We start from the raw sequence: 13292 nt of genomic DNA, 5'->3' as shown, positions 1-13292 counted from the left end.
TTCAAAGATTTGCGCCACATTTTCACGATTTTTCAAAAATAGCAGACCTACAAGTTCATAGCGCGGCAGCTTGTAGATCTGCTATTTTTCCAATAGCTAAAGCATAACATAATGCTTTATAACACCAAAAGGGGTTCCCGTTCAGAACGGGATAAGCATCTCTGCCTTTAGTGAATGTGCTCTTCAAGGGAAATGGGGAGGAAAATACTGCATCATTAGAATTCGGCTGAATGAGTCCCGCTGCGGATGTGTTATCGTTAGACGCGAGCCTAAACATACACGGTTGCGTTTTCCAAAATGTTAAAACATCACAGACTGAGAAGTAGAAAACATCACCCCCATGAAACCCCTACACTGGCCATGATTCTTGTACAAGCACAGCACATTGTGTGTGTGTGTGTGTGTGTGTGTGTGTGTGTGTGTGTGTGTGTGTGTGTGTGTGTGTGCGCGCGCGCGCGTGTGTGTGTTGATTCCGTCAACTAAGACCAAAAATGTTCGTCGACTACCTTTTTTCCACTGATGAAAACTAAGCTATGATGACTAAAACTAAGACTAAATGTATAAATAAAGGTGTTAACTTTGAGTGGCCGGATCCTCTCTTTTTATCTAAGACTAAATGTATTGACAATTTCGTCAACAAATAAAAACTAGACTAAAATGTTAGGAAGGGACTATAGTAGCCTGGCTAATAAGCAACGTTCAATAAGCATTGAACGTCGCTGTACCAAAGCCCGGCCATATTGCATACCGTGTCCCGATTGGCGAAATGGGCGTACAATTGAGCCTCTCCAGACCGTAATCCGCCGGCAGGCAATTTTCTTTTGCCGACGTCGACGCGTTGTGAGCTTGTAGATCAGCTATTTTCAGCAAGTGTAAAATCAGTCATTACGACGGCGTCAAGGCCCGCCAAAATACATTTTAGTTTATCAACTGTAGACTAACACTAAAAACATTCCAGGTGACTAGAATGCGACTAAAACTAAATGAAAAGTACAGTATTCAAGAGACTATGACTAAAACTAAATCAAAATTTGCTGCAAAAACCAAGACTGGAGTGTGTGTGTGTGTGTGTGTGTACTGACTCGCTGGGAAGCTTGTCGACGTGCAGCGCCACGGAGCCCTCCTCATATCCCTGCTGGTTGTTCTCGGGCACGTCCATGTAGCGTTCTGTGTAGCCTGTATCGTAGGCCATCCACACGGTCACCGGGGCGCCCGCAATGGCCACCTACACAAGGACAACGCACAACATGGAGGTCAAATGGAATACAGTCATGTAGCACTCTGTGTAGCCTGTATCGTAGCAGGCCTTCCACACGGTCACCGGGGCGCCTGCAATGGCCACCTACACAAGGACAACGCACAACATGGAGGTCAAATGGAATACAGTCATGTAGCGCTCTGTGTAGGGCATTCACTTCTAGTCATTTTTACTAGTTGACTAGTTGCCTAGTTTACTAGTCGACTAGTTGTTAAACCACCTTTTATGTTTAAAAAAAAAAAAAAAAGAAAACGTTTTTTTTTTTTTTTTGAAATAATATTTGTACATTTAAAAACTGTGTACATTGGTGACTATAACTATAATCTACCTGATATTGAGGCCTACAAAAAAAAAAAAAAAATGAACTTTTTTTTTTTTTCTTATCAACTAGTCGACTAGTACCAGCAAGGTCGACTAGTGGATTTACTAGTCGACTAGTAAACTAGTCGACTAGTTGCTTAATGCCCTAGCCTGTATCGTAGCAGGCCTTCCACACCGTCACCGGGGCGCCTGCAATGGCCACCTACACAAGGACAACGCACAACATGGAGGTCAAATGGAATTACAGTCAAACCACATCGACATTAGTGGCCCTCGATCCTCCCTATTCTGGCCACGTCATCATAATAGGCGAAAAGAGATGAATATAATGAAAAATAGGCAAACATTCTGCAAAAAATATCCAAAGTTCTATACTAAAGACATGTATATGTCTATTAATTCAAATAGATGATTTAATAGACTATTATAATGATAGTAAACGCTTTGTATGTATAGCACTTTTCAAAGTTAAGTTATAAAGTGCATCACAAACGAGGAAGAATATAAACTGATCAGCTAAGAAACGTTTAAATACAATTTAAGCTACAGCAATAAAATAAAAGACAATACAACAATAAAGTAACTAATAACTAAATAAAATGCCAAAGATTATAAAACAAATCTGAACTGAGTGGTGCAAATCCCCCCCCCCCCCCCTCTCTCTCATTAGCAGGCAACAGTGCAGCACTATCTCTCTCTCTCTGTTTCTGGCACAACAGCGCCACTTTTGGTACTCATTGGTACTGGTGCTCATAGTAGTCACACACAAACATGGTTGAACACACACACAGTTGACACAGACATTGCTGTTCCTTGGAGTGGTTGCACCACTCAAAAAAACACCTGACAATAGAAGTGATTTTTAAGAAAATTGTTAAAGTAATAGAACATTTGTAGCCTAGGCTACTTCATGGAAATGATCTGGACACTGGACATTTTAGCTAGAGCTGTGTGGGACTTCAGGACAAAGAATCTTCACCATTTAGTTCAAAAGTGCTGACATTTTCTAACATCGGGCATGATACACACACATCTGAGCCAAAGCTAAATCTGAGAGAGGGAGACGCATCTGGAAAGACAGCATGACTAAAGGTGAGGTGGACTGTAAAACATTACCCAAGGCTGACACCATGTGGTTGTATGAGGCAACTACATTTGACGACTACATTAAAGGGTAAGACCACTTTTGTAGAGGTTTGGGTTGTGTAGTTACCTTGCCATGATGTAACTCAAATGTGGACAAGAAATCAAAAATAATTTCTCCAGTGATTAGAAATTGATAATTCAAAATATGCTCCTCATTGACTTACATTGTACGCTGAAACAGCTCTCAAAGTCACTCTTTTAGTACGTAAACAAACACAAACAAAGTTGTTTCAGACAATATGGAGCAACACCAAAACTCATGTAGTTTTATTTCTTCATAAAAATGGTAACTTCCTGTTGATTTTACTATATGAAGATCTGGATCCGGATCCATGGATCCAGTCCGGGTTTTCTTCTGAATAAAAATGGACAAATCAACAGGAAGTTAACATTTTTATGAAAAAATAAAACCACATGAGTTTTGGTGTTGCTCTATATTGTCTGAAACAACTTTGTTTGTGTTTGTTTACGTACTAAAAGAGTGACTTTGAGAGCTGTTTCAGCGTACAATGTAAGTCAATGAGGAGCATATTTTGAATTATCAATTTCTAATCACTGGAGAAATTATTTTTGATTTCTTGTCCACATTTGAGTTACATCATGGCAAGGTAACTACACAACCCAAACCTCTACAAAAGTGGTCTTACCCTTTAAGATCAAGCTTGAAGGGCTAATAATGGCCATTCTTCACAAATATATCCTCATTTCATGAGCGTAGTCATGAGTCACATAATTACAGTTGGTGCCCTCATTTGGCATATATTGGGTCATATTGTATCTGTGAAATGACTACCGAACATTTTCTGTTGTGTCTGGCGATGCCTCCTCCTCATCCGCTCCCCTTACCTCTGGTGTCCCCCAGGGGTCCGTTCTTGGACCTCTTTTATTTTCAATTTATATGCTTGCCCTAGGTCAAATTATACATAGCCATAACCTTCACTTTCATTGCTACGCAGATGACACGCAGTTATATGTCCTCATCAAGTCACCCACATCTGGGAGCCTAGACAGTGTGAAAGCCTGTCTGGCGGACATAAACTCCTTGATGTCCCAAAACTTTCTTCAACTAAACTCAGATAAAACAGAAATAATCCTCTTCGGCCCTCCAGAATCCACCCAAATTCTAAAAGACAATCTTGCCAACCTCTCCATAAATGTAAAATCCACTGCAAAGAACCTAGGTGTGCTATATTGCGGAGCTCTTGACCCCGCACGACCCTCCTCGCAGCCTGATGTCTGCAGGCAAGGGGCTCCTAAAAATCCGTTCCGCGAACTACGTCACAAAAGGTGATCGGGCCTTCGCCATCCGAGCACCAAAGCTCTGGAATGAGCTTCCAGAATGAATTCGCCTCACCGACTCCCTCACACGTTTTAAATCCCTATTAAAAACCCATTTATTTCAAAAAGCATTCCTATAAATAACTTTTTGTTTTTCCTTGCCTTTTACTGATCTTGTGTTATCTTGATTTGTTTAATGTTTGGGTATTTCTTGTTTATTGCGTTCATTATGTTAGATCATGTCTTATTTGTTTTTCTATTTTTCTATTGTGAATTTTCTTGTTATTCCTGTGCAGCACTTTGTGGCTCATGCCTAGAAAGGTGCTATATAAATAAAGTTATAATTATTATTACCGATATGTATTGCCATTACATATCGGTCAGGGGCTCTTCGTTGCTTGTTTTAGAAGTTCATTCATTCTGACTATTTTGTCTGTGACAAACTGTAAACTAAAAATACAAGTGTTGTAGAAAGTCATTGGTTAAAAAAAAAAAAAAAAAAAGCAGCTTGTGTCCTCTGTCTGTGCTACTATCACTGTATGTTTACATAATCATAATTGTTTTGTTTTTGGCTGCAAATTTTGATTTTAGTTTTGTCATTTGTCTCTTCAATAGTTCATTTAGTCGACTAAATCTACAGTTGATTTAGTCGGCTAAAATGTATTTTGGTGGGCTTTGATGCCGTCGTAATGACAGATTTTACACTTGCTGAAAATAGCCGATCTACAAGCTCACAACACGTCGCGCTGCGACGCGTTGTGAGCTTGTAGATCTGCTATTTTCAGCATGCAACCAAGTGTAAAATGACTTATACTGGATCTCTTGTCCACTATAGTTCCTTCCTAACATTTTAGTCTAGTTTTTCTTTGTTGACGAAGTTGTCAGTATAGTCTTACTTTTAGTCATCGTAGTTTTTTAGTTTTCATTTAGTTTCCATTTAGTTTTCGTCAGTGGAAAAAAGGTAGTTGACGAGTATTTTGCGTCTTAGTTTTAGTCGACGAAAACAGTTTTCATTTCAGCTCAATAATAATTCACTATCCAAATCCATATCTGCCAGAGCCCTAATTACAGTTAATAGGGAAAGAAAACACAATTTATCAACCTTTAAGTCTCACCCTGGTCTGATGTGATTGATTGATTGATTGAAATATTTATTAACAGTTTGCAGAATTACAGTACATTTCAAGCACAAACTCAATACAAGGACTGTTAACTGTGAGTGGACGACCCAATTAAGCATTACACTTGTTTACAAGAGGGTCCACCTTGTTCAATTCATCAAAACATTTAGAGACGTACAAATAGACACTTCTATATATAGTCAAAGAACAGAACAGGAATTCATCATAAGGGAGGGAAAAAGGGAAAAGAAACATATACAGTGAGGGGAAAAAGGGGTGGGCAGTGGGGGGGGGGGGGGAGATTCAGATTTTACAGAGGCCAGTTTCGAATTGCAGCCGTCCGTAGGTGCCCTTTGAGAGCGGTTTTGAAGGAGTCAAGGGATTCGCATGTCTTAATGACTGTTGGTAGGGCGTTCCACATTTTGGTGGCATAGGAGCAAAATAATTTAGTCCCTTGTGTGCCGAATCTGGGTTGTACATGGTTCGTTGCACTCCCTCTGGTGTTGTGGGTGTGGACTTCGTTAACATTAAGGAAGTATCTAGACAGGTACATGGGTATATTGGTGGTGTATCGAATCTTGTGGACCAGACCCATTGCAAGATGCTGTACTCTGTCGTCGACCCTAAGCCATTCCAGCCTGTCAAAGTGGGCAGGGGTGAGGTGGGTTCGGGGGGTGAGGCCAAGTAGGAGCCTGACCAGTTTGTTTTGGGAAGTCTGGAGCCTAGTTAGGAGATCAATAATGTGGCAAAACATACCCTCTATGACATTGACTCAATTAAGTAAGAGACTGTTCTTACAACTGAGCTGTTTTATTCACTGTGCAATGCACAGCTATTTATTTTTTTCTTCATGTGAACCCAAACAGTGTTATACCGTGTTGTTTCATGGCTTATTAATGAGAAAGTAAGAGACTCTTTATTGTACCTGTTGTTTCATGGTTTATTGATAGTGTGCTCTTTGAGTTGAGTGGTGCATTATTCCTTCATGTGATTGTGTATGCTTTTTTGTGTGATACTTTTAATATTTGTAACATTCTATGAGCAATATGTTATTACAAAGAGTAACTAACAAAAAAATCTCTTCTTTGCAATGTGGGGTAACTGAAAAGGTAAATAAATATAATTGATTTTGAAACAGTCCCAATGCCTTAATGTCATTTATTTTATTGGTTGGTAGATCACCTTGAGCTGGCAATTTTAAAAGTAGACCTCAAGTCAAAAAAGTGTGGGCACCCCTGCTCTATGTCTATCGTCCTGTCTGTGTGTTTATCCGCAAAATGTTGACGTCACAGAATGACGACATCAAACGCGCTTGTTTCATGTCGTTTGGACATACAGAATGTATTAGGTTGTTCAGGAACACAGTGATGCCCAGTCAAACATTCACCGGATTAGGTTGTTCAGGAACACAGTGATGCCCAGTCAAACATTCACCGGATTAGGTTGTTCAGGAACACAGTGATGCCCAGTCAAACATTCACCGGATTAGGTTGTTCAGGAACACAGTGATGCCCATTCACATGAACATTCACCGCGCAAAGAAGATCAGTCACCACAGAAAATAAATAAACAGAAGATGACATAACCTCACATGAACGACTGGTTTCTGGTAGGACACAGAGTTACATGTCATGGAGATAACAGTGTGTGTTGATATTGATGGTCACTCAACCATTATTAGTAGTGGTAGTAGCAGTGTTGCAGTTGAAGGCCATCGATATTGTCCTTTTCTTTTTGCTGAGGTTTGCGTGATCTGCGCAAAAGGACAGTTAACCCATTTTGGGTCGGGAACCCCTTTTGGTGTTTTAAACATTATGTTATAATTTAGCTATTGAAAAATAGCAGATCTACAAGCTCATAGCGCGCCACCGAGTGGCGCGCTACGAGCTTGTAGGTCTGCTATTTTTGAAAAATCGTGAAAATATTTATTTCAGAAAACTGGAGGATTTAGAAGGATTTTTTAAAGGTCAGGCCTAATGGGTCAAATGATAAGGGACAATATCGGTGGCACCCAACTGTACATCGTTCCCACGCAAGTCAGGAACCAGTGTTGATTTCGTCGACTAAATACCATGACGAAGAATGTTCGTCGACTACCTTTTTTTCACTGACGAAAACTAAATGAAAACTTAGCTACGGTGACTGAAATTAAATGGAAACAAAATGAAAACTAAGCTACAGTATGATGACTAAAACTAAGACTAAATATGTTGACAATTTCGTCAACAAATACAAACTAGACTAAAATGTTAGGAAGGGACTTACTAGTGGACAAGAGATCCAGTGTAAGTCATTTTACACTTAGTTGCATGCTGAAACGCATTGTGAGCTTGTAGATCTGCTATTTTCAGCAAGTGTAAAACCAGTCATTACGACGGCGTCGTCAAGGCCCGCCAAAATACATTTTAGTCGACTAAATCAACTGTAGATTTAGTCGACTAAAAATAGACTAACACTAAGACATCCCAGGTGACTAATAATGTGACTAAAACTAAATGAAAACTATTCAAGAGACTAGGACTAAAACTAAAATCATAATTTGCTGCCAAAAACAACACCGCATCACAGTCGTACGAGCAACATGGCCAGCCGTTTATACAAACAGACAGATGACTTATATTATACATCTTAGTGATCTTACTTATTTGTATCTGCCTTGTTAGGTCAGGCAATCCAAGCAAAAAAAAAAGGGTCATCCAAATAACATATTAAAAATTGTAAATTAAATAATAAAAATCACACCCGTGTGAACTGAGTGGTGTAAGGTCTTATATAGACTGATCAGCTGTGGTCTGACGTAATGTCTGACGTAATGAAATCACACCCGTGTGAACTGGGTGACCATAGCAACCATGCTCATTTTTTGGTACGAACAGACAGACAGACAAACAGACAGACAGACACGTAAACTAACAAAGCCAGTTGTAGGAGTGGTTTACAACACTCACAAATAAACTGAAAACACTCCCATGGGCTCAAAACGGCCACAGCCATCATCACATTTTGGGCACATTAAGGGCAAGTGGCTATGATGGCCTAATTTAGCCCAAGGAGTGTTTTTCGTGCAAAACTAATGCTTGGAATGGAACTCAGAATGATGAAAACCCCCTAGTTTGACACGTCACAAGCATAATGAAAATGTTTTTTTTTTTTTGCCTTATATAGGTTGTTTAATGGTACTCCCAACTTTCAACCCCATAATTTACCATGATCCACTAAATTATTTCATCGACCATTTTTAATATGTTATTTGGGTGACCCTGAGGATTATAAAAAAAAACTTTATTAATTACTATTGCAATTTATTTTGGCTCAAACCTTAGCTTGTCCGACCTATGTGTTCTACGCTGCTGTGCTGAATAGCCGATCTACAAGCTCACAATGTGTTGCATCGCGACGCATTGTGAGCTTGTAGATCGGCTATTCAGCTGTGCTGCCTCTGGCCTGGTAAATGCCCCCCCCACAGGATCAATAGAGCACCGAAGTCCTGACGTCACGGTCAGTAGAGGGCGTCAGTCCCCAGGTTGGTCTACTTTTTATTTGCATTGTAATCTCCATAGGGGGATTTTAGATCGCCTCATATAAGAACTGTGTTTGAAAAATAAACCGATCACCCCGGCCTTTTCACTCATATGGATATGAAGCATCGACTGAAGGTGGAAATGTACAAATATACCCAAAGAGTAACAAAATAAGCGTTAGAAACGAGTCAAACAACCCAGAGACTACATTTCCGGGTAGGCAGGGTGGCTGCATCTGCCCGTCGCACAACAGAAACGGAATGTTAATTACGTTTATTTGAATTTTATTGATATTTAATGTTTCGTGGTTAGTACGAGTCGAGTCACCACCAGCTGAGCTTACGTCAACGAGGAATCTCAGGAACGCAATGTGTTGACAGCTGGGCGTGACGTATATTAGCAGCGACATTGTCTTCATATGTAGTTTCAAGGCTTTTGCGGCTACATTAATTCCATTTTCTCCAGAAACTGGCTGTATCAAATATGAATGGACATCATTAACGACGCACGGCCACTCCCCTGACAGAAAGGCTTTGGTGGTCGGTTTATTTTTCAAACACAGTTCTTATATGAAGCGACCTAAAATCGCCCTATGGAGATTTCACTGCAAATAAAAAAATACATGAACCTGTGTATTGGCGCCCTCTACTGAAAGTGACGTCAGACTTCGGTGCTCTATACAGGTCTATCTAAGCAGAGTAGAGACAATCAGTCCTAATCAGATACATCTGCCGTCAGTGCAACAAACTCGCAGTTCCGAGTGTTCCCATTGGCTTTCAGAGTGAACACATGCCAGAGCGTTCAACCAATAGCCTTCGCACGTTATAATTAAGTGGCGTGGTCAAGTTAATGTCATGCGATGCATGTGTAATTTTAAAATGTTCATAATGTCCTTTCCTAATCTAAGAAGAAGCTGTTTCTCAATGGAGTTTAAAAATGCACAGGAATGTATACATGCAATCGTATATTTGCCATGTAATCTGCGAGATACGATATCATCTCTTTTTTTTTATATATATCTTCCTGCAGCCAAATCACCCCATTTGGGACAACCTGTCCTCTTATCTGAATGTGACTTCCAACGCCACAGTGTGCTCCCAGATTGATTTATCTGAGACCACAATGTCTCTCTTCACTAAAGATCTTCCCAAGTCTCTGGATAGGGGAGGGGATTTTAGTTTTAGTCAGTGTCTTTTGAATAGCTTTCATTTAGTTTTAGTCACCTGGAATGTTTTTGGTCGACTACATCTACAGTTGATTTAGTCGACTGAAATGTATTTTGGCGGGCCTCGTAGCAATGGCTGATTTTACACAAGCTGAAAATAAGAGATCTACAAGATCACAAAATGACGCGTTGTGAGATTGTAGATCGGCTATTATTTCAGCATGCAACCCAAGTGTAAAATGACCTGTGTCTTTTACTGGATCTCTTGTCCACTAGTCCCTTCCTAACATTTTAGTCTAGTTTTTATTTGTTGACGAAATTGTCCATATATTTAGTCCTAGTCTAGTTTTAGTCATCATAGCTTAGTTTTCATTTCGTTTCCATTTTAGTTTTTCGTCAGTGAAAAATGGTAGTCGACGAACATCTTTTTACGCCTTAGTATTAGTCAACGAAATAAACACTGGGAGGAGGCCTTTCTGTGTGGAGTTTGCATGTTCTCCCCGTGTCCCCTAGGGTAGGTACCCTCACAAAAAACATGCAGTAATCCTGGTCTCTAAACTACCTCCCCCTGGCCAGCCGGGGCGCCTGATGGAGGGGAAAGGAACTGGTCGGAATAACGTGTTCCTTCCACACGCTACGTCCAACCAGGGAAACTCCCCCCTGTCAGGTGGAGCAACTTGGACACTCAGGCATGAAGGAAGCATGAGTTCAAGTCCGTTGCTCTCCCCAGGTTGGCGGAGGGTGTGTAGAGCCCAAGATCACATTAGATAATTGACACAGGGGTGAAAAATGGGTTACAAAATCGTGGGATAAAAATGATTAAAAAAAACACACACACACTGGGAGGAGGGGGCGAAATAAAAAGATGGCTGCTCACCTTGAAGATGTTGGGCCTCTGGATGAGGCCCATGAGGGACAGGAAGCCTCCGTAGGACCAGCCGTGGATGGCCACGCGGCTCAGGTCCACAAAGTTGAACTTCTCGGCCACGTACTGCAGCCCTTCCACCTGGTCCTCGATCTCCACCTGGCCCTGGAGGAGGACCACCACACACACACGCGCGCACGCACGCACGCGCGCGCGCGCACGCGCACGCGCACACGCACACGCACACGCACACGCACACGCACACGCACACGCACACGCACACACACACACACACACACACACACACACACACACACACACACACACACACACACACACGGATTAACACTCTAGCGCCGCTGTGTGTCTATACACACTTAACACAATGTGTCAAATGATGATGTTTTGGTAGCCATACCGCTATAACCAGTTGAAGAAATTGCAGATTGAGGCGTTAATGATTGCGGTTATGAAATATCAGAGATCATTTGGGTTTTCTGGAAGACTGAGATAACTAACGCCAGCATTAATTACAGCTATCTGTCGCGCATTGCCACGGTTTTATCGCGCAATGCGCTCTTACTTTGAAGAGCCAAATATCCGTAACCGCCATGTTACAATGACAAAATGCTGTGTGTGTGTGTGGTGTCTTGACCGGTTGTTGTTCTCTCGGGTCGGTGGTGGAAAAACCCGACCGCGAGCATCACAGCGCCTGCTGTCGGCCGTTGAAAAACCTTATTTTCACCAGAAACGACATTCATTGCGCCGATTTGGAGATACAGTGCTTTTGAATGCAGCCCATAGAGTGCAAGTGGATGCGCGCGCATCTTCAAAATGGCCGCGGCCACTGTCCCACTTTGACTGTTATGCTAACGAACAGCAGCTAGTAATGATACGATCGGATCAAAAACATGGATGAATCCTATGGTTACTACGGTTCTGGCAAGGCTGCGTGCTAATAACCGAAAATATGCTATCTACAAGCTTACAACACGTCGCGCAGCTTGTAGATAGCCTATTTTTTTTGGTGCAGGACACACTTCTATGGAATACAAATGACTGAAAGCAGTCGTGGCGACTGAGAACTTTAATCCGAATGAAGACGCATGGATTGCAACACATGTCAGCCTGAGACCTGTAGACCACATTCTACAGATGTTTTCTAAATCCTGACAGTTTTCTGGAGAAAAAAAAAACCTGGTGTTTCTACAGTTGGAGGCCATCGATATTGTCCTTTTCTTTTTGCTGAGGTTTGCGTGATCTGCGCAAAAGGACAGTTAACCCATTTTGGGCGGGAACCCCTTTTGGTGTTTTAAACATTATGTTATAATTTAGCTATTGAAAAATAGCAGATCTACAAGCTCATAGCGCGCCACCGAGTGGCGCGCTACGAGCTTGTAGGTCTGCTATTTTTGAAAAATCGTGAAAATATTTATTTCAGAAAACTGGAGGATTTAGAAGGATTTTTTTAAAATGTTGAGGTCAGGCCTAAATGGGTCAAATGATAAGGGACAATATCGGTGGCACCCAACTGTATGTCAGTGGTGCTTTGCTCAAACTATTTCATGTCCAGGACCCCCAAAGGTTATATGTAATTGCCCGCCGACCCCCAATCTAAGATGTTGTACCAGGGACCCCCCCCCCCCCCCCCCCCCAGAAGCAAATATATGAGTTAAAAATGGTCACTGTGAATGAATATTATATTCAAAGATTTTCACGATTTTTCAACAGCTAAAAGTCTGAAATAATGGTTAAAGTGGTTAAAAGCTGATGTGACACAGATGCGTTCCAGGTTTTAATGGATTAGGAATACACACAAATACACATTTTGGTGTAGTTTAGTCAGACATCTCCATATAGAGCGTCGCAGTCCCCCCCCTGCCCTGCGAGGGCACCGGAAGAGAAACGTATTTATTTATAGACATTTAAGCCTCGGACGAAGCCAACAGCCCAGTTGACGAATCATGACAATAAACACGTTTTTGATAACTACAAGATAATAATTATGAGAAGAGACAAAAGGGCAGGGTATTTCTTCTTTCTAATTATTTATTCGGCCCCAAAAACTGTGTTTATCGTCATCATGATTCGTCAACTCGGCTGTTGGCTTTGTCCGAGGCCTACAGCTCTTTAAATAAATAGTTTTTGAAACGTCTATGGGGAAAAAATGAATGGGACATTCTCTTCTGGTGCCCTGGAAATGGTCACGGGTTCAGCTCTTGCTGAAAATAGCAGATCTAGCGTGCTGCAATGCGATGTGAGCTATTTTCAGCATGCAACCAAGTGTAAAATGACTTATAGAGAGTATGCGCATGCTTAAAGTGAATGGCACATCGAGTGGCAAATCGAGTGGCAAAGCAACAGGCAAAGTGAGTTTAACATTGTTTAATGTTGTTTAATGCAATCTGCGTGGATGTATGGACTGTCAAGGCCAGAAAGTAGTTTTTGCCACTCAGTAGGCGTTCCTGCATAACTTCCTGGTTTGATGATGATGTCACACGCATACCCTCTATACTGGATCTCTTGTCCACTAGTCCCCGTTTAACATTTTAGTCTAGTTTTTATTTGTTGACGAAATTGTCAATATATTTAGTCTTAGTCATCATAGCTTAGTTTT

General features: G+C 41.3%; 1 protein-coding gene across 4 annotated transcripts in view; it reads right to left on the bottom strand.

Annotated features, from left to right (window-relative positions):
- Positions 1–13292, bottom strand: part of LOC306943317 (dipeptidyl peptidase 9-like) — a 59257-nt gene that overhangs the window by 11635 nt on the left and 34330 nt on the right. For all 4 annotated transcript variants that reach the window (XM_079529563.1, XM_079529564.1, XM_079529565.1 and 1 more), the window contains 2 exons: positions 10688–10840; positions 1083–1225 (listed from right to left, as the gene is read on the bottom strand). In XM_079529563.1, coding sequence (XP_079385689.1) covers positions 1083–1225; positions 10688–10840 — 296 coding nt within the window. The remainder of the gene's footprint in view (positions 1–1082; positions 1226–10687; positions 10841–13292) is intronic.

The sequence above is a fragment of the Electrona antarctica genome, assembly GCF_951216825.1.
Source record: "Electrona antarctica genome assembly, chromosome: 19".
Taxonomy (NCBI): Eukaryota; Metazoa; Chordata; class Actinopteri; order Myctophiformes; family Myctophidae; genus Electrona; species Electrona antarctica.
The sequence above is the reverse complement of the archived record's forward strand: the minus strand, read 5'-3'. Positions and strand labels throughout refer to the sequence as shown.